This window comes from Mus musculus, chromosome 4, assembly GCF_000001635.26.
Source record: "Mus musculus strain C57BL/6J chromosome 4, GRCm38.p6 C57BL/6J".
In the NCBI taxonomy this organism is placed as follows: domain Eukaryota; kingdom Metazoa; phylum Chordata; class Mammalia; order Rodentia; family Muridae; genus Mus; species Mus musculus.
Genome location: NC_000070.6, coordinates 114,206,646 through 114,229,510, shown reverse-complemented (window position 1 = coordinate 114,229,510; position 22,865 = coordinate 114,206,646). Strand labels below are relative to the sequence as shown.

Sequence of the window (22,865 nt, the reverse complement as noted above, 5' to 3'; positions counted from 1 at the left end):
CTTTAGGATAATAACTAGATCTTTTGATTTTCTTTGACAGTTTCTTTTTAATAAAATACTTCCAATTATCTATAATGAAATGAAAGCTATTTCTAAATCCTCAGATAATATATTGTACACAGTGTATGCTGTAACCTGACAATACTTTCAAAGAGTCTATACATATATACTCAAGAAGATCAAATATTAACTTTTAGTGGTCTTGGAAAATAAAAATAAAGAATCAAATGAGAAAAATTACACTTTTTTCTCATTAATTTTCAAAAGGAATGTATAATCCAAAGGTATTTTAATGTTTATAAATTATGAGTTTAGTGTAAATAATAGGTGACATCAGAAAATTATGCGTTATAAAAGACTGTCTGTAGTAAAGGGATTAGATGAAGACTAGACCTGGAGAAACAAATTGTTTCATTCTTTTACAAGCAACTGTAACTATGAGTACAAAAGCAGCCATGATAGAAGACTAAAACTTTGAAAAACATGTAATTTCAAGGACAGCACATGAAGTCATGGGAATGTTACTGAAACCATGACTGCTACTGTTATTACAAAGGCTACTCAGCTAAATAGTTTCAAGATGAGAAAACAGAAGACAAAGGAGAGGGGAAATGCCAGATCACTCAAGTTCCGCTTACCTCTAATCCTGAACATCAAGTAGAGAGGGAGGAAGGCAATAAACAAAACTATCTCTAGGAACTCCCAGATAAGTGGACAGCAAGCTCTTGTTTTATTACTCCAAACTGAAAAAAAGCCAGTAGAAAAAGTTAGGAAGTTAAGTCCTCAGGAATGCATTGGTACAGCAAGAGAAATGTTGAATACAGGTATTGTCTTGAAAGTTGTGGTGCTATATCCATTTGTTTAAGTTATATCAGGGATACAGCCTCACAAGCAAATTTTTAGGGTTTTGGTTAGAAACATCTAGAAAAGATACAACTTAGAATTTAGTGAAGCTAAGATTATGGCCATTTATTCTGAAGATGGAACAGACTTAAAGAAAATATCACATAATAAATATTTCCCATTTCTTTTACAACTGCATAGCATATAATGAGCATGAAAATATAATAATTTGGATGATGTGAGACCTTGTACCCTTGTGAGATCCTTGTTTCCATTCTTAAGTGCCTAAAGATGGCCTAGTCGGCCATCACTGGAAAGAGAGGCCCACTGGACAGGCAAACTTTATATGCCTCAGTACAGGGGAACGCCAGGGTCAAAAAATGGGAATGGTGGGTAGGGGAGTAGGGGAGGAGGGTGTGGGAGGCTTTTGGGATAGCATTGGAAATGTAATTGAGGAAAATACGTAATAAAAAAAATAAGAGAAAAAAAAAGATTGTAGGAGCCACAGAGAAGGGCTTCTGTGAAACTCTGAGCTAGCTAAAAGAGGAAGAAACTGCTTTGGAAACCAAGATGTCAGCAGTTATACTAACTTTCTTTCACCCTGTAAGGAATCCTCTGAAAGAATTCTGAGACTTTGAAGGGAGTGTCAATAACAGCTGTACTCTACCCCTGAAGAACTATACAAGGTGGGAAGGGAGGGTAGCATCATAACTTGAGGATCTCTTAAGATTTTAAGGCTTCCTTTGCTAGAGTATTGAGATACACTAAAGTTCAGGGTTACACAATTTTGTATGCATCACATCTGAATATTCTGTTTCAAGAATATATGGTTTCAGACCTCTTTACCTTTCTTGATTTTAATCATTCGTTTTCTGAAATGAACAAGTCTTTTTGTGAGACAAAAAAGTATTCCTTTGAGAAAATTAAGAAAAAGTATAAAGATTAAATATATTCCAAGATATAAAAGATTGTTTGACATCAATGACATATACTGTGGTCTGAATAGGACATCTGAAAGAAAGAAGGAAAAAAACCTGGTGTTATGAATTGGATATACATATTCTAGAAAAGATTCAAATTACAGGCAAAGTCCCCAGATCCAACTATTGAAAGGTTTGAACCACAAAACCTCTGACTTGTCAGTGGATTAACCTATTGATAAACTCATAATTTGATGGTATTTTTTGAAAGTGGAAAAATGTTAGGAAGTGAAGTTGGTTGGATAAAGTAGGTAACTGGGGACATTCTTTCAAAGGATATATCTTGCACCTGTCCCACTGAGAAATGTACCTTTCTGCCCATCTTGAGAGTTGGTTATTATTTGAAACTGGGATTATCTAGGAATCTGAAGAATGAAGATTAAAGACTCAGGGAGTCTAGGGCCTCTTGCCACAACTGAGGGAAGATGGAAATTGGGGCAGCTGTGAAGGCAGTCAATCACTTTAATCTCCTAAATTGGCTGATATTCTAGAGACATTTGTGGTCCTTAATCTGACTATTAGACTATTGCAACAATGCACTCCCAAAGAAATGAAAATTTTCCCAATGATGTCATACTCAGAGAATGAAAAGGCTCTAGTTCAAGGGGGGACTTATCTTCCCCAAATAGATATTTTACACAGATCTAGCACCTTGTGGGAGTGACTGGATTCATTATTTTTCTTCCCTGAGTAGCCACATAGGTTACATTTATTTTCTGCTTTTCTCTATTAACTTATCTGTGCTAAGTGTCTCATTGCCATAGACTATAACCCACAATATTAATATCAGGTTTTCTCCTTTGACCATATGAGTCCTAAGTATTGGACTAAGGTTGAAAGGCTTTCTCTTTTAGCCATCTAGCAAGTAATTGCTAATACGGTAAAATATTATTGCTATTCCTTCATTTAATTCTGTCCTATACCGAGACTAATAATTTCCTAATCTTGTTTGCCCTCTGAGTCCAGTTCCATTAATTAAGAACCCTTATCTACATCTATAGTACAATGTAGAGAGAATATCTTGTGCATTGTATGGATGCATAACATGTTAGCCAAAAAGCCTGTGGCCTATAGATTAGGTCGGACATAAAAGGTGTAGCATCTGGGCAGCAGAAATAATTCAGGAATAGAGCTAGGCATGGCAAGATTGGTCTGGGAAGATGTGAGGAGACAGACTCATGATACCTGAGCATAGGTAACTACCCACATAGCAGAAAGTAGGTCTAAATAATTGGGTTATTGTAGTTATGGTATAGTCAGAGTAGAGTTATATGGTCAAAGTATTTAAATAATTTTGAGTCTGAATCTTATTTCTAGAGCCATGGGACATGGAGAAAGAACCAACCCAAACTTCTCCAAATGGCACACAACATAAAGTAGAACCCAAGCTTATAAAGTATAAAGGCCTAGGTAAAAAGCAGGGAAAATCAGGCTAGCCTGAGAAGTCACCTGTTCTGTTTTAAAAAGAACAAAAGCAGACCAAAGCCAAAGCTTCCCAGAAAAACACTAGATTAGCATCTAGGAAGATTTCATAGCCAAGAAGCAGGAACCTGAAAAGAGTCCCTAAGAAATTAAAAGAAGTTATTAAAAACCTCCCAACCAAACAAAGCCAGACAGATTTAGTCCAGACCTTCAAAGAAAACCTAATACCAATATTCCTCAAACTATTCCATAAAACAGAAACAGAAGAAATACTTCCTATTTCATTCTATGAAGCCACAATTGTTGTGATATTTAAACCACGCAAGGATGCAACAAAAAAGAGAACTTCAGACCCATTTTGCTTATGAATATTGAAGCAAGAATACTCCCTAAAATTCTTGAAAACTGAATCCAAGAAAACATCAAAACATCATTCACTACGATCAAGTAGGCTTCATGCCAAGGATGTAAGGTTTGTTCAATATGTGAAAATCCATTAATGTAATCCTTTATATAAACAAACTCAAAGAAAAAAATCACATGATCATATCCTTAGATGTTGAAAAAGTATTTCACAAAATACAACACCTCTCCATGTTAAAAGTATTGGAGAGATAAGGAATTCAAGGCTCATACCTAAATATAATAAAAGCAATTCACGGCAAATCAACAGTTAATATCAACATAAATGGAGAGATACTTGATGCTATCCCTTTAAAATTAGGGACTAGACAAAGATGCTCATTCTTCGCATATGTATTCAATATAGTAGTCAACATTCTAGCTATAGCAATAAGAAAACAAAAAGAGATCAAGGGGATAAAAATTGACAAAGAAGAAGGAAAGATATCCCTATTCACAGATTATATGATGGTATGCATAAGCAACCCCAAAAATTCTACCAGAGAACTTGTTCCACTGATAAACAAATTCAGCAGTGTGACTGGTTATAAAATTAACTCAAATAAACCAGTAGCCTTTCTTTATATAAATGATAAACAGGCTGAGAAAGAAATTAGGGAAACAACACCCCGCCTGACAGCCACAAATAATATAAAATATCTTGGGGTAACTCTAACCAAACAAGTAAAGAATCTGTACGACAATAACTTCAAATCTCTCCAGAAAGAAATTGAAGATTTCAGAAAATAGAGAGATTTCCTATGCTAATGGAATTGCAGAAATAACAGTTAAAATGGCCATCCTACTAAAGACAACCTACAGATTCAATGCAATCTTCATTAAAATCCCAACACAATTCTTCAAAGACACCAAAAGAGCAATTCACAAATTCATTTGGAAAAACAAAAAACCCAGTATAATAAAAACAATTCTCAACAATAAAATAATTTTGGGTGAAACACCATCCCTGACCTCAAGCTATATTACAGAGCAATAACAGGTAGATCAATTGATTAGAATTGAAGACCCAGAAATTAAGCCACACAATTATGGACATTTGAAATTTGAAAAAAGAAGCTAAATGATCCAGTGGAAAAAAGACAGCATCTTCAATTAGTGGTGATGGTCTAACTGGCATTCTATATGTAGAAAATGAAAATAGATCCATATTTGTCACTTTTCACAAAGCTCAAGTCCAAGTGGATCAAGGACCTCATAAAACCAGATACACTGAATCTAATAGAAGAGTAAGTAGGAAAGGGCCTTGAACTAGTTGGCAAAGGGAGAAATTTCCTAAACAGAACTCCAGTGACTCACACTCAAAGAATTGGTAAACGAGACCTCATAAAACTGGAAAGCATCTATAAGGTAAAGGACATAGTGAATAGGACAAATTAGGAGCCTAGGGATTGGGAAAAAAAAAAGCCTTCACTAACCCCATATCTGATAGAGGGCTAATATTTAAATATATAAAGAAACCAAGAAGCTAAATACCAAAGGAAACCCCTAACAATGCAATCAAAAGGTGGGGTATAGAACTAAACAGAGAATTCACAACAGAGGAATCTGGAATGGATGAGAAAAACTAAAGAAATGTTCAAAGTCCTCTATCTGATATAGGATTGGTAAAGAATTTTCCCCAGTTAGTTGGTTGCTGTTTTGTCCTATTGACAGTGTCCTTTGCCTTACAGAAGCTTTGGAATTTTATGAGGTCCCATTTGTCAACCCTTGGCTTTAAAGCATAAGCTATTGGTGTTCTGTTCAGCAAAATTTCCCCTGTGCCCATGTGCTCGAAGCTGTTTCCCACTTTCTTTTTCATTAGTTTCAATGTATCTGGATTTATGTGGAGGTCCTTGAGCTACGTGGACTTGAGAGAAGATAATAATGGATCTATTCCATTCTTCTACATGCTGACTGACAGTTAAACTAGCACCATTTGTTGAAAATGCTGTCTTTTTTTCCCCAGTGGATGATTTTTAGCTCCATTGTCAAAGATCAAGCGACTATAAGTATATGGATTCGTTTCTGGGACTCAGTTCTATTCAACTGATCTACCTGCCTGTTTCTGTACCAATACCATGCAGCTTTTATCATGATTGCTCCGTAATACAAGTTGAGGTCAGGGATGGTGATTCCAGAATTTCCTGTATTGCTGAGAATAGTTTTCGCTCTCCTAGGTTTGTTTTTATTCCAGATGAATTTGCAAATTGCTCTTTCTCATTCTATGAAGAATTGAGTTGGAATTTTGATGGGGATTGCATTGAATCTGTAGACTGCTTTCAGCAAGATGGTCATTTTTACTGTATTATTCTTTCCATTTTCTGAGTTCTTCTTCAATTTCTTTTTTCAAAGTTTTGAAGTCTTTGTCATACAGATATTTCTTTTTTTCATTTATGATTTATTTTTTCTCTCTTTCTAATTTTTTATTAGGTATTTTCTTCATTTACATTTCAAATGCTATCCACAAAGTCCCCTATACCTCCCCCCTCCACCCTGCTCCCCTACCCACCAACTCGTACTTCTTGGCCCTGGTGTTCTCCTGTACTGGGGCATATAAAGTTTGCAAGACCATGGGGCCTCTCATCCCAATGATGGCCGACTAGGACATCTTCTGCTACATATGCAGTTAGAGACACGAGCTCTGGGGGTACTGGTTAGTTGATATTGTTGTTCTACCTATAGGGTTGCAGATCCTGTCAGCTCCTTGGGTACTTTCTCTAGCTCTTCCATTGGGGGCCTTGTGTTCCATCCAATAGATGACTGTGAGCATCCATTTCTGTATTTGCCAGGCACTGGCATAGCCTCACAAGAGAAAGCTATATCAGCGTCTTTTCAGCAAAATCTTGCTGGCATATACAATAATGTCTGCATTTGGTGGCTCATTATGGGATGGATCCCCGGGTAGGGCAGTGTCTGGATGGTCCATCCTTTCGTCTCAGCCCCAAACTTTGTCTCTCTAACTTCTTCCATGGGTATTTTGTTCCCCATTCTAAGGAGGGATGAAGTATCCACACTTTGGTCTTCCCTCTTCGTGAGTTTCATGTGTTTTGCAAATTATATCATGGGTATTCTAAGTTTCTGGGCTAATATCCACTTATCAGTGAGTGCATATCATGTGAATTCTTTTTTAAATTTTTTTATTAGGTATTTTCCTCATTTACATTTCCAATGCTATCCCCAAATTCCCCCATACCCTGCCCCCTACTCCCCTACCCACCCAGTCCCACTTTTTGGCCCTGGCATTCCCCTGTACTGGGCATATAAAGTTTACATGTCCAATGGGCCTCTCTTTCCAGTGTTGGTCAACTAGGCCATCTTTTGACACATATGCAGCTAGAGACAAGAGCTCTGGGGTACTGGTTAGTTCATATTGTTGTTCCACCTATAGGGTTGCAGATCTCTTTAGCTCCATCGGGGGCCCTGTGATCCATCCAATAGCTGACTGGGAGCATCAACTTCTGTGTTTGCTAGGCCCCGGCATAGTCTCACAAGAGACAGCTATATCAGGGTCCTTTCAGCAAAATCTTGCTAGTGTATGCAATGGTGTCAGCGTTTGGAGGCTGAATATGGGATGGATCCCTGGATATGGCAGTCTCTAGATGGTCCATCCTTTCATCACAGCTCCAAACTTTGTCTCTGTAACTCCTTCCATGGGCGTTTTGTTCCCAATTCTAAGATGGGGCAAAGTGTCCACAATTTGGTCTTCTTATTCTTGAGTTTCATGTGTTTCGCAAATTGTATCTTATATCTTGGGTATCCTAAGTTTCTGGGCTAATATCCACTTATCAGTGAGTACATATCATGTGAATTCTTTTGTGATTGGGTTACATTACTCAGGATGATACCCCCCAGATCCATCCATTTGCCTAAGAATTTCATAAATTCACTCTTTTTAATAGCCGAGTAGTATTCCATTGTGTAAATGTACCACATTTTCTGTATCCATTCCTCTGTTGAAGGGTATCTGGGTTCTTTCCAGCTTCTGGATACTATAAATAAGGCTACTATGAACATAGTGGAGCATATGTTCTTATTACCAGTTGGAACATCTTCTGGATATATTCCCAGAAGTGGTATTGCTGTATCTTATGGTAGTACTATGTCCATATTTCTGAGGAACCACCAGACTGATTTCCAGAATAATTGTACAAGCTTGCAATCCCACCAAAAATGGAGGAGTGTTCCTCTTTCTCCATATCCTCACCAGCTTCTGCTGTCACCTGAATTTTTGATCTTAGCCATTCTGATTGGTATGAAGTGAAATCTTAGGGTTGATTTGATTTGCATTTCCCTGATGATTAAGGATGCTGAACATTTTTTCAGGTGCTTCTCAGCCATTCGGTATTCCTTAAGTGAGAATTCTTTGTTTAGCTCTGTGCCCCATTTTTAATTGGGTTATTTGATTTTCTGGAGTCCACCTTCTTGAGTTCTTTGTACATGTTGGAAACTAGTCTCCTATTGGATTTAGGATTGGTAAAAGTCCTTTTCCAATCTGTTGGTGGCCTTTTTGTCTTATTGACAGTGGTTTTTGCCTTACAGAAGCTTTGCAATTTTATGAGGTCCCATTTGTAGATTGTCAACCTTATAGCCCAAGTCATTGCTGTTCTGTTAAGGAATTTTACCCTGTGCCCACATCTTTGAGGCTTTCCCCCACTTTCTCCTCTATAAGTTTTAGCGTTTCTCGTTTTATATGGAGTTCCTTGATCCACTTAGACTTGAGCTTTGTAAAAGGAGTTAAGAATGGATCAATTTGAGACATATTGTTTCCTGGATTCCACCTAGACTAGTCTGCACAGGTGAGAGTGTGGACTACAGAAGCTAACAGCTTCTGGGTCAGGCAGGAGCCACAGAGCTTCTGAGGCAGACACCATTTCAGGCTCCAGACATCCGGGCACCTTCCCTGCCAGAGGAAAGGTGCCTGCTCTGCCTGATAGGACTTTGCCATAGCATCTGAGGGAGCCATCTTGGTTCCTGGATCCCGCTGAGACTAGTCTGCACAGGCGAGAATGTGGACTACAGAAACTAACAGCTTCTGGGACAGGCCATGTTTCTGGCCTTCATATTCTGCCAGGAGGCAAGTCCGAATGCCAGATGTCTGTGCACCTTCCCTGAAAGAGGAAAGCTTGCCTGCAGAGAGTGCTCTGACCAGTGAAACTCAGGAGAGAGCTAGTCTCCCAGGTCTGCTGGTAGAGAATAACAGAATCACGAGAGGAAGAAGCTCTAACCAGAGACAACTAAAACAACTGACTCCAGAGATTACCAGATGTTGAAAGGCAGATGTAAGAATCTTACTAACAGAAACCAAGACCACTCACCATTATCAGAACCTAGCACTTCCACCTGAGCCAGTCCTGGGCACCCAAACACACTCGAAAAGCTAGACTCAGATTTAAAGGCATATCTCATGATGATGGTAGAAGATATCAAAAAGGACTTTAATAACTCACTTAAAGAAATACAGGAGAACACTGATAAAGAGTTACAAGTCCTTATAGAAAAAAAGGAAAACACAACCAAACAAGTAGAAGTCCTTAAAGAAAAACAGGAAAACATAACCAAACAGGTGATGGAAATGAAAAAAACTATACTAGACCTAAAACGGGAAGTAGACACAATAAAGAAAACCCAAAGTGAGGCAACGCTGGAGACAGAAACCTTAGGTAAGAAATCTGGAACCATAGATGTGAGCATCAACAACAGAATACAAGAGATAGAAGAGAGAATCTTAGGTGCAGAAGATTCCATAGAGAACATCGGCACAACAATCAAAGAAAATGCAAAATGCAAAAAGATACTAACTCAAAACATCCAGGAAATCCAGGACACAATGAGAAGACCAAACCTATGGATAATAGGAGTAGATGAGAATGAAGATTTTCAAATTAAAGAACCAACAAATATCTTCAACAAAATTATAGGAGAAAACTTTCCAAACCTAAAGAAAGAGATGCCCATGGACATACAAGAAGCCTACAGAACTCCAGATAGATTGGACCAGAAAAGAAATTCCTCCCGACACATAATAATCATAACAACAAATGCACTAAACAAAGATAGAATATTAAAAGCCGTAAGGGAAAAAGGTCAAGTAACATATAAAGGCAGGCCTATCAGAATTACACCAGATTTTTCACCAGAGACTATGAAAGCCAGAAGATCCTGGACAGAAGTTATACAAACACTAAGAGAACACAAATGCCATCCCAGGATACTGTACCCAGCCAAACTTTCAATTACTGTAGATGGAGAAACCAAAGTATTCCACAACAAAACCAAATTCACATATTATCTTTCCAGGAATCTAGCCCTTCAAAGGATAATAACAGAAAAAAAGCAATACAAGGACAGACACCACATCCTAGATAAAGCAAGAAAGTAATCCTTCAACAAATCTAAAATAAGACAGAAACAAGAACAGAATGCCAACTCTAACAACAAAAACAATAGGAAGCAACAGTTGCTTTGCCTTAATATCTCTTAATATCAATGGACTCAACTACCCAATAAAAAGACATAGAAAACAGACTGGCTACACAAATAGGACCCAACATTTTGCTGCTTATAGTAAACCCATCTCAGGGAAAATGACAGACACTACCTCAGAATGAAAGGCTGGAAAACAATTTTCCAAGCAAATGGTCTGAACAAACAAGCTGTAGTAGCCATTCTAATATCTAATAAAATTGACTTCAAACCCAAAGTCATCAAAAAAGACAAGGAGGGGCACTTCATACTCATCAAAGGTAAAATCTTCTAATATTCTCAATTCTGAATATCTATGCTCCAAATGCAAGGGCATCCACATTCATTAAATAAACTTTAGTAAAGCTGAAAGCACACATTGCACCTCACACAATAATAGTGGGAGACTTCAGTCCACCACTTTCATCAATGGACAGATCATGGAAACAGAAAGTAAACAGGGACACAGTGAAACTAACAGAAGTTATGAAACAAATGGTTCTAAGAGATATCTACAGAAATTTTATCCTAAAACAAAAGGATATACCTACTTCTCAGCACCTCCTGGTATGTTCTCCAAAATTGACCATATAATTGGTCACAAAACAGGACTCGTCAGATACAAAAATATTGAAATTGTCCATTGTATCCTATCAGATCACTATGGACAAAGGCTGATCTTCAATAACAACATAAAAAATAGAAAGCCGAGCAGCGGTCGCCATCTTTGTCCGGGACCCGCCGAACTTAGGAAATTAGTCTGAACAGGTGAGAGGGTGCGCCAGAGAACCTGACAGCTTCTGGAAGAGGCAGAAGCACAAAGCCGCTGAGGCAGCACCCTTTGTGGGCAGGGGACACCTGGCCACAGTCCAGACCGGAGGACAGGTGCCCGCCCGGCTGGGGAGTCGCCCTAAGCCACAGCAGCAGCGGTCGCCATCTTTGTCCGGGACCCGCCGAACTTAGGAAATTAGTCTGAACAGGTGAGAGGGTGCGCCAGAGAACCTGACAGCTTCTGGAAGAGGCAGAAGCACAAAGCCGCTGAGGCAGCACCCTTTGTGGGCAGGGGACACCTGGCCACAGTCCAGACCGGAGGACAGGTGCCCGCCCGGCTGGGGAGTCGCCCTAAGCCACAGCAGCAGCGGTCGCCATCTTTGTCCGGGACCCGCCGAACTTAGGAAATTAGTCTGAACAGGTGAGAGGGTGCGCCAGAGAACCTGACAGCTTCTGGAAGAGGCAGAAGCACAAAGCCGCTGAGGCAGCACCCTTTGTGGGCAGGGGACAGCTGGCCACAGTCCAGACCGGAGGACAGGTGCCCGCCCAGCTGGGGAGGCGCCCTAAGCCACAGCAGCAGTGGTCGCCATCTTTGTCCGGGACCCGCCGAACTTAGGAAATTAGTCTGAACAGGTGAGAGGGTGCGCCAGAGAACCTGACAGCTTCTGGAAGAGGCAGAAGCACAAAGCCGCTGAGGCAGCACCCTGTGTGGGCAGGGGACACCTGGCCACAGTCCGGACCGGAGGACAGGTGCCCGCCCGGCTGGGGAGTCGCCCTAAGCCACAGCAGCAGCGGTCGCCATCTTTGTCCGGGACCCGCCGAACTTAGGAAATTAGTCTGAACAGGTGAGAGGGTGCGCCAGACAACCTGACAGCTTCTGGAAGAGGCAGAAGCACAAAGCCGCTGAGGCAGCACCCTTTGTGGGCCGGGGACAGCCGGCTACAGTCCGGACCGGAGGACAGGTGCCCGCCCGGCTGGGGAGGCGGCCTAAGCCACAGCAGCAGTGGTCGCCATCCTGGTCCGGGACCCGCCGAACTTAGGAAATTAGTCTGCTTAGGTGAGAGTCTGTACCACAGAAGGTGACAGCTTCTGGGAACTGCCAAAGCAACACAGTGTCTGAGAAAGGTCCTGTTTTGGGCCTGCTTCTTCGGCCAGGAGAAGGTCCAAATACAAGATATCTGCGCACCTTCCCTATAAGAGAGCTTGCCAGCAGAGAGAGCTCAGAGCACTGAAGATCAGAGAAGAGAATCTGGCTCCCAGGACTGCTGATAGACGGTAACAGAATCACCAGAAGAACAATCTCTAAACAGAGTCAACTATAACTACTAACTCCAGAGATTACCAGATGGCGAAAGGTAAACGAAGGAATCTTACTAACAGGAACCAAGACCACTCACCATCATCAGAACCCAGCACACCCACTTCGCCCAGTCCAGGGAACCCCAACACACCTGAGAACCTAGACATAGATTTAAAAGCATATCTCATGATGATGGTAGAGGACATCAAGAAGGACTTTAATAAATCACTTAAAGAAATACAGGAGAACACTGCTAAAGAGTTACAAGTCCTTAAAGAAAAACAGGAAAACACAATCAAACAGGTAGAAGTCCTTACAGAAAAAGAGGAAAAAACATACAAACAGGTGATGGAAATGAACAAAACCATACTAGACCTAAAAAGGGAAGTAGACACAATAAAGAAAACTCAAAGCGAAGCAACACTAGAGATAGAATCCCTAGGAAAGAAATCTGGAACCATAGATTTGAGCATCAGCAACAGAATACAAGAGATGGAAGAGAGAATCTCAGGTGCAGAAGATTCCATAGAGAACATCGGCACAACAATCAAAGAAAATGGAAAATGCAAAAAGATCCTAACGCAAAATATCCAGGAAATCCAGGACACAATAAGAAGACCAAACTTACGGATAATAGGAGTGGATGAGAATGAAGATTTTCAACTCAAAGGTCCAGCAAACATCTTCAACAAAATTATTGAAGAAAACTTCCCAAATCTAAAGAATGAGATGTCTATGAATATACAAGAAGCCTACAGAACTCCAAATAGACTGGACCAGAAAAGAAATTCCTCCCGACACATAATAATCAGAACATCAAATGCACTAAATAAAGATAGAATACTAAAAGCAGTAAGGGAAAAAGGTCAAGTAACATATAAAGGCAAGCCTATCAGAATTACACCAGATTTTTCACCAGAGACTATGAAAGCCAGAAGAGCCTGGACAGATGTTATACAGACACTAAGAGAACACAAACTGCAGCCCAGGCTACTATACCCAGCCAAACTCTCAATTATCATAGATGGAGAAACCAAAGTATTCCACGACAAAACCAAATTCACACATTATCTGTCCACGAATCCAGCCCTTCAAAGGATAATAACAGAAAAAAACCAATACAAGAACGGGAACAACGCCCTAGAAAAAACAAGAAGGTAATCCCTCAACAAACCTAAAAGAAGACAGCCACAAGAACAGAATGCCAACTTTAACAACAAAAATAACAGCAAGCAACAATTACTTTTCCTTAATATCTCTTAACATCAATGGTCTCAACTCGCCAATAAAAAGACATAGACTAACAAACTGGCTACACAAACAAGACCCAACATTTTGCTGCTTACAGGAAACTCATCTCAGAGAAAAAGATAGACACTACCTCAGAATGAAAGGCTGGAAAACAATTATCCAAGCAAATGGTATGAAGAAACAAGCAGGAGTAGCCATCCTAATATCTGATAAGATTGACTTCCAACCCAAAGTCATCAAAAAAGACAAGGAGGGACACTTCATTCTCATCAAAGGTAAAATCCTCCAAGAGGAACTCTCAATTCTGAATATCTATGCTCCAAATACAAGAGCAGCCACATTCACTAAAGAAACTTTAGTAAAGCTCAAAGCACACATTGCACCTCACACAATAATAGTGGGAGACTTCAACACACCACTTTCACCAATGGACAGATCATGGAAACAGAAACTAAACAGGGACACACTGAAACTAACAGAAGTGATGAAACAAATGGATCTGACAGATATCTACAGAACATTTTATCCTAAAACAAAAGGATATACCTTCTTCTCAGCACCTCATGGTACCTTCTCCAAAATTGACCACATAATAGGTCACAAATCAGGCCTCAACAGATTCAAAAATATTGAAATTGTCCCATGTATCCTATCAGATCACCATGCACTAAGGCTGATCTTCAATAACAAAATAAATAACAGAAAGCCAACATTCACGTGGAAACTGAACAACACTCTTCTCAATGATACCTTGGTCAAGGAAGGAATAAAGAAAGAAATTAAAGACTTTTTAGAGTTTAATGAAAATGAAGCTACAACGTACCCAAACCTTTGGGACACAATGAAAGCATTTCTAAGAGGGAAATTCATAGCTCTGAGTGCCTCCAAGAAAAAACGGGAGAGAGCACATACTAGCAGCTTGACAACACATCTAAAAGCTCTAGAAAAAAAGGAAGCAAATTCACCCAAGAGGAGTAGACGGCAGGAAATAATCAAACTCAGGGGTGAAATCAACCAAGTGGAAACAAGAAAAACTATTCAAAGAATTAACCAAACGAGGAGTTGGTTCTTTGAGAAAATCAACAAGATAGATAAACCCTTAACTAGACTCACTAGAGGGCACAGGGACAAAATCCTAATTAACAAAATCAGAAATGAAAAGGGAGACATAACAACAGATCCTGAAGAAATCCAAAACACCATCAGATCCTTCTACAAAAGGCTATACTCAACAAAACTGGAAAACCTGGACGAAATGGACAAATTTCTGGACAGATACCAGGTACCAAAGTTGAATCAGGATCAAGTTGACCTTCTAAACAGTCCCATATCCCCTAAAGAAATAGAAGCAGTTATTAATAGTCTCCCAGCCAAAAAAAGCCCAGGACCAGACGGGTTTAGTGCAGAGTTCTACCAGACCTTCAAAGAAGATCTAACTCCAGTTCTGCACAAACTTTTTCACAAGATAGAAGTAGAAGGTACTCTACCCAACTCATTTTATGAAGCCACTATTACTCTGATACCTAAACCACAGAAAGATCCAACAAAGATAGAAAACTTCAGACCAATTTCTCTTATGAACATCGATGCAAAAATTCTTAATAAAATTCTCGCTAACCGAATCCAAGAACACATTAAAGCAATCATCCATCCTGACCAAGTAGGTTTTATTCCAGGGATGCAGGGATGGTTTAATATACGAAAATCCATCAATGTAATCCATTATATAAACAAACTCAAAGACAAAAACCACATGATCATCTCGTTAGATGCAGAAAAGCATTTGACAAGATCCAACACCCATTCATGATAAAAGTTCTGGAAAGATCAGGAATTCAAGGCCAATACCTAAACATGATAAAAGCAATCTACAGCAAACCAGTAGCCAACATCAAAGTAAATGGAGAGAAGCTGGAAGCAATCCCACTAAAATCAGGGACTAGACAAGGCTGCCCACTTTCTCCCTACCTTTTCAACATAGTACTTGAAGTATTAGCCAGAGCAATTCGACAACAAAAGGAGATCAAGGGGATACAAATTGGAAAAGAGGAAGTCAAAATATCACTTTTTGCAGATGATATGATAGTATATATAAGTGACCCTAAAAATTCCAACAGAGAACTCCTAAACCTGATAAACAGCTTCGGTGAAGTAGCTGGATATAAAATTAACTCAAACAAGTCAATGGCCTTTCTCTACACAAAGAATAAACAGGCTGAGAAAGAAATTAGGGAAACAACACCCTTCTCAATAGCCACAAATAATATAAAATATCTTGGCGTGACTCTAACGAAGGAAGTGAAAGATCTGTATGATAAAAACTTCAAGTCCCTGAAGAAAGAAATTAAAGAAGATCTCAGAAGATGGAAAGATCTCCCATGCTCATGGATTGGCAGGATCAACATTGTAAAAATGGCTATCTTGCCAAAAGCAATCTACAGATTCAATGCAATCCCCATCAAAATTCCAACTCAATTCTTCAACGAATTAGAAGGAGCAATTTGCAAATTCATCTGGAATAACAAAAAACCGAGGATAGCAAAAACTCTTCTCAAGGATAAAAGAACCTCTGGTGGAATCACCATGCCTGACCTAAAGCTTTACTACAGAGCAATTGTGATAAAAACTGCATGGTACTGGTATAGAGACAGACAAGTGGACCAATGGAATAGAATTGAAGACCCAGAAATGAACCCACACACCTATGGTCACTTGATCTTCGACAAGGGAGCCAAAACCATCCAGTGGAAGAAAGACAGCATTTTCAACAATTGGTGCTGGCACAACTGGTTGTTATCATGTAGAAGAATGCGAATCGATCCATACTTATCTCCTTGTACTAAGGTCAAATCTAAGTGGATCAAGGAACTCCACATAAAACCAGAGACACTGAAACTTATAGAGGAGAAAGTGGGGAAAAGCCTTGAAGATATGGGCACAGGGGAAAAATTTCTGAACAGAACAGCAATGGCCTGTGCTGTAAGATCGAGAATTGACAAATGGGACCTAATGAAACTCCAAAGTTTCTGCAAGGCAAAAGACACTGTCAATAAGACAAAAAGACCACCAACGGACTGGGAAAGGATCTTTACCTATCCTAAATCAGATAGGGGACTAATATCCAACATATATAAAGAACTTAAGAAGGTGGACCTCAGAAAATCAAATAACCCCCTTAAAAAATGGGGCTCAGAACTGAACAAAGAATTCTCACCTGAGGAATACCGAATGGCAGAGAAGCACCTGAAAAAATGTTCAACATCTTTAATCATCAGGGAAATGCAAATCAAAACAACCCTGAGATTTCACCTCACACCAGTGAGAATGGCTAAGATCAAAAATTCAGGTGACAGCAGATGCTGGCGTGGATGTGGAGAAAGAGGAACACTCCTCCATTGTTGGTGGGATTGCAGGCTTGTACAACCACTCTGGAAATCAGTCTGGCGGTTCCTTAGAAAATTGGACATAGTACTACCGGAGGATCCAGCAATACCTCTCCTGGGCATATATCCAGAAGAAGCCCCAACTGGTAAGAAGGACACATGCTCCACTATGTTCATAGCAGCCTTATTTATAATAGCCAGAAACTGGAAAGAACCCAGATGCCCCTCAACAGAGGAATGGATACAGAAAATGTGGTACATCTACACAATGGAGTACTACTCAGCTATTAAAAAGAATGAATTTATGAAATTCCTAGCCAAATGGATGGACCTGGAGAGCATCATCCTGAGTGAGGTAACACATTCACAAAGGAACTCACACAATATGTACTCACTGATAAGTGGATATTAGCCCAAAACCTAGGATACCCACGATATAAGATACAATTTCCTAAACACATGAAACTCAAGAAAAATGAAGACTGAAGTGTGGACACTATGCCCCCTCCTTAGAAGTGGGAACAAAACACCCATGGAAGGAGTTACAGAAACAAAGTTTGCAGCTGAGATGAAAGGATGGACCATATAGAGACTGCCATATCCAGGGATCCACCCCATAATCAGCATCCAAATGCTGACACCATTGCACACACTAGCAAGATTTTACTGAAAGGACCCAGATGTAGCTGTCTCTTGTGAGACTATGCCGGGGCCTAGCAAACACAGAAGTGGATGCTCACAGTCAGCTAATGGATGGATCACAGGGCTCCCAATGGAGGAGCTAGAGAAAGTACCCAAGGAGCTAAAGGGATCTTCAACCCTATAGGTGGAACAACATTATGAACTAACCAGTACCCCTGAGCTCTTGACTCTAGCTGCATATGTATCAAAAGATGGCCTAGTCGGCCATCACTGGAAAGAGAGGCCCATTGGACACGCAAACTTTATATGCCCCAGTACAGGGGAACGCCAGGGCCGAAAAGGGGGAGTGGGTGGGTAGGGGAGTGGGGGTGGGTGGGTATGGGGGACTTTTGGTATAGCATTGGAAATGTAAATGAGCTAAATACCTAATAAAAAATGGAAAAAAAAAAAAAAATAGAAAGTCAACTTTCACGTGGAAACTGAACAACATTCTTCTCCATGATACCTTGGTCAAGGAAGGAATAAAGAAAGAAATTAAAGACTTTTTAGAGTTTAATGAAAACGAAACCACAACATAACCAAACTTATGGGACACAATGTAAGTATGTCTAAGAGGAAAACTCATAGCTTTCTTTTTGGAGTGCATCCAAAAAGAAACTAGAGAGAGCACACACTAGCAGCTTGACAACACACCTAAAAGTTCTAGAACAAAAGGAAGCAAATTCAATCAATAGGAGTAGATAGCAGTAAATGATCAAACTCAGGGGTGAAATCAACCAAGTGGAAACAATAAGAACTATTCAAAGAATCAACCAAATGAGGGGCTGGTTCTTTGAGAAAAATCAACAAGATAGATAAACCCTTAGCCAGACTCACTAGAGGGCACAGGGACAGCTTCCTAATTAACAAAATCAAAAATGAAAAGGGAGACATAACAACAGATCCTGAAGAAATCCAAAACATCATCAGATCTTTCTACAAATGGCTATACTCAACAAACCTGAGAAACTGGATGAAATGGACAAATTTCTAGACAGATGCCAGGTACCAAATTTAAATCAGGATCAGGTTAATGATCTAAACAGTCCTTTATCCCCTAAATAAATAGAAGTAGTCATTAATAGTCTCCCAACGAAAAAAAAAGCCCAGGACCAGATGGGTTTAGTGCAGAGTTCTATCAGACCTTCTAAGAAGATCTAATTACAGTTCTTCACAAACTATTCCACACCATAGAAACAGATGGTATTCTACCCAACTCATTCTATGAAGCCACAATTACTCTGATACTTAAATCACAGAAAGACCCAACAAAGATAGAGAACTTCAGACCAATTTCCCTTATGAATATTGATGCAAAAATACTCAATAAAATTCTCACTAACCGAATCCAAGAACACATCAAAACAATCATCCATCCTTACCAAGTAGGTTTTATTCCAGGGATGCAGGGATGGTTTAATATATGGAAATCCATCAACGTAATCCACAATATAAACAAACTCAAAGAGAAAAACCACATGATCATCTCGTTAGATGATGAGAAAGCATTTGACAAAATCCAACACCCATTCATGATAAAAGTCTTGGAAAGATCAGGAATTCAAGGCCCATACCTAAACATGATAAAAGCAATCTACAGCAAAACAGTATCCAACATCAAAGTAAATAGTGAGAAGTTGGAAACAATCCCACTAAAATCAGGGACTAGACAAGGCTGTCTACTCTCTCCCTACCTATTCAACATTGTACTTGAAGTCCTAGCCAGAGCAATTCGACAACAAAAAGGAGATCAAGGGGATACCTATTAGAAAGGAAGAAGTCAAAATATCACTTTTTGCAGATGATATGATCGTATATATAAGTGACCCTAAAATTTTTTTCCAGAGAACTCCTAAACCTGATAAACAGCTTCAATGAAGTAGCTGGATATAAAATTAACTCAAAGAAGTCAATGGCCTTTCTGTACACAAAGGATAAACAGGCTGAGAAAGAAATTAGGAAAACAACATCCTTCTCAATTGTCACAAATAATATAAAATACCTTGGTGTGACTCTCACTAAGGAAGTGAATGATCTGTATGATAAGAACTTCAAGTCTCTGAAGAAAGAAATTAAAGAAGATCTCAGATGATGGAAAGATCTCCCATGCTCATGGATTGGCAGGATCAATACAGTAAAAATGGCTATCTTGCCAAAAGCAATCTACAGATTCAATGCAATCCCCATCAAAATTCCAACTAAATTCTTCAATGAATTAGAAAGGACTATCTGCAAGTTCATCTGGAATAACAAAAAAAACTAGGTTAGCAAAAACTCTTCTCAAGGATAAAAAACACCTCTGGTGTATCACCATGCCTGACCTAAAGCTGTACTACAGAGCAATTGTGATAAAACTGTGTGGTACTGGTATAGTGACAGACAAGTAGACAAATGGAAGAGAATTGAAGACCAAGAAATGAACCCACAAACCTTTGATCACTTGATCTTTGACAAGGCAGCTAAAATCATCCAGTGGAAAAAAGACAGCATTTTAAAAAAATGGTGCTGGCACAATTGGTGGTTATCATGTAGAAGAAAGCAAATTGATTCATTCCTATCTCCTTGTACTAAGATCAAATCTAAGTGGATTAAGTAACTCCACTTAAAACAGAGACACTGAAACTTATAGAGGAGAAAGTAGGGAAAAGCCTCAAAGATTGGGCACACAGGAAAATTCCTGAATACAACAGAGATGGCTCGTGCTGTAAGATTGAGAATGGACGAATGGGAACTCATAAAATTGCAAAGTTTCTGTAAGGCAAAAGACACTGTCAATAAGACAAAAAGGCCACCAACAGATTGGGAAAGGATCTTTACCTATCCTAAATCAGATAGGGGACTAATATACAATATGTATAAAGAACTCAAGAAGGTGGACTCCAGAAAATCAAATAACCCCATTAAGAAATGGGGCTCAGAGATAAACCAAGAATTCTCACCTGAGGAATACCAAATGGCTGAGAAGCACCTAAAAAATGTTCAGCATCCTTAATCATCAGGGAAATGTAAATCAAATCAACCCTGAGATTCCACCTCACACCAGTTTGAATGGCTAAGATCAAAAATTCAGGTGACAGCAGATGCTGGTGAGGATGTGGAGAAAGAGGAGCACTCCTCCATTTTTGGTGGGATTTCAAGCTTGTACAATTATTCTGGAAATCAGTCTGGCAGTTCCTCAGAAAATTGCACATAGTACTACTGGAGGATCCCACAATATCTCTCCTCCCATAATCTCATCCAGTAGATGTCCCATCCGGTAAGAAAGACACATGCTCCACTATGTTCATAGCAGCCTTATTTATAATAGCCAGAAGCTGGAAAGAATCCAGATGCTCCTCAACAGAGGAATGGATACAGAAAATGTTGTACATTTACATAATGGAGTACTACTCAGCTATTAAAAAGAATGAATTTATGAAATTCCTAGGCAAATGGATGGATCTGGAGGGCCTCATCCTGAGTGAGGTAACCCAATCTCAAAAGAACTCACACAATATGTACTCACTGATAAGTGGATATTAGCCCAGAAACTTAGAATTCCCAAGATATCAGATACAATTTTCTAAACACATGAAAGTCAAGAAGAACGAAGACCAAATTGTGGATACTTTGCCCCTTCTTAGAACTGGGAACAAAATACACATGGAAGGAGTTACAGAGACAAAATTTGGAGCTGAAACAAAAGGATGGACCATCTAGTGATCGCCATATCTAGGGATCTATCCCATAATCAGCTTCCAAATGCTGACACCATTGCATACACTAGCAAGATTTTGCTGAAAGAACCCAGATATAGCTGTTTCTTGTGAGACTATGCTGGGGCCTAGCAAACACAGAAGTGGATCCTCACAGTCAGCTATTGGATGGATCACAGGGCCCCCAATGCAGGAGCTAGAGACAGTACCCAAGGAGCTGTGGGGATCTGCTACCGCATAGGTGGAACAAAAGTATGAACTAACCAGTACCCCACGGAGCTCATATCTCTAGATGCATATGTATCAGAAGATGGCCCAGTCAGCCATCAGTTGAAAGAGAGGCTCATTGGTCTTGCAGACTTTATATGCCTCAATACAGGGGAACGCCAGGGCCAAGAAGAGGGAGTGGGTGTGTGGGGGAGTTGGTGGGGGAGTTTGGGGGTTCTTTTGGGATAGCATTGGAAATGTAAATGAAATAAATACCTAATTAAAATAAATAAATAAATTAAGAAAAAAAAAGAAAGGATCAATTCACATTCTTCTACATGATAACTGCCAGTTGTGCTAGCACCGTTTGTTGAAAATGCTTTTTTCCACTGGGTCATTCTAGCTTCTTTGTCAAAGATCAAGTGACCATAGGTGTGTGGGTTCATTTCTAGGTCTACAGTTCTATTCTATTGATCTACCTGTCTATTGCTGTACCAGTAACATTCAGTTTTTATCTCAATTGCTCTATAGTATAGCTTGAGTTCAGGCATGGTGATTTCCCCTAGGGGTTCTTTTATTGTGATAATAGTTTTTGCTATCTTAATTTTTTTTGTTATTCCAGAAGTATTTGCAAAGTGCCCTTTTGAACTTTATGAAAAATTGAATTGGAATTTTGATAGGGATTGCATTGAATCTGTAGATTGCTTTTGGTACGAATGCAATTTTCACTATATTAATCCTGCCAATCCATGAGAATGGGATATCTTTCCATCTTTTAAGATCTTTGATTTCTTTCTTCAGAGACTTGAAGTTCTTCTCACACAGATCTTTCACTTTCTTAAAGTCACACTAAGGTATTTTATATTATTTGTGATTATTGTGAAGGATGTTGTTTTCCTAATTTCTTTCTCATCCTGTTTATCCTTTGTGTAGAGAGAAAGGCCGCTGATTTGTTTGAGTTAATTTTATATCCACCTACTGCACTGAAGCTGTCTATCAGGTGTAGGAGTTCTCTGGTGGAATTTTCAGGGTCACACACACACACACACATATATATATATATATATATATATATATATATATATATATATATATATACACACTATCATATAATCTGCAAATAGTGATATGTTGACTACTTCCTTTCCAATTGGTATATCCTTGATCTCCTTTTGTTGTCTAATTGCTCTGGCTAGGACTTCAAGTACTATATTGAATAGGTAGGGAGAAAGTGGGCAGCCTTGTCTAGTCCTTGATTTTATTGGGATTACTTACAGCTTCTCTCCATTTACTTTGATGTTGGCTACTGGTTTGCTGTACATTGCTTTTATTATTTTTAAGTATGGACATTGAATGTCTAATCTTTCCAAGACTTTTATCGTGAATGGGTGTTGGATTTTGTCAAATGCTTTCCAAGCATCTAACATGATGATCATATCGTTTTTGTCTTTGAGGTTGCTTATATATT

The 22,865-nt window shown here is 39.4% G+C and overlaps 1 protein-coding gene across 3 annotated transcripts in view; it reads right to left on the bottom strand.

Moving 5' to 3' along the window:
- The window catches only part of Skint11 (selection and upkeep of intraepithelial T cells 11), an 81,645-nt gene that overhangs the window by 15,518 nt on the left and 43,262 nt on the right, over nucleotides 1-22,865 (bottom strand). For 2 of the 3 annotated variants that reach the window (NM_001166027.1, XM_006503004.1), the window contains 2 exons: nucleotides 1,690-1,854; nucleotides 639-743 (listed from right to left, as the gene is read on the bottom strand). In NM_001166027.1, the coding sequence (NP_001159499.1) occupies nucleotides 639-743; nucleotides 1,690-1,854 (270 nt within the window). The remainder of the gene's footprint in view (nucleotides 1-638; nucleotides 744-1,689; nucleotides 1,855-22,865) is intronic. The other variant, NM_177669.4, reaches the window with a different exon arrangement.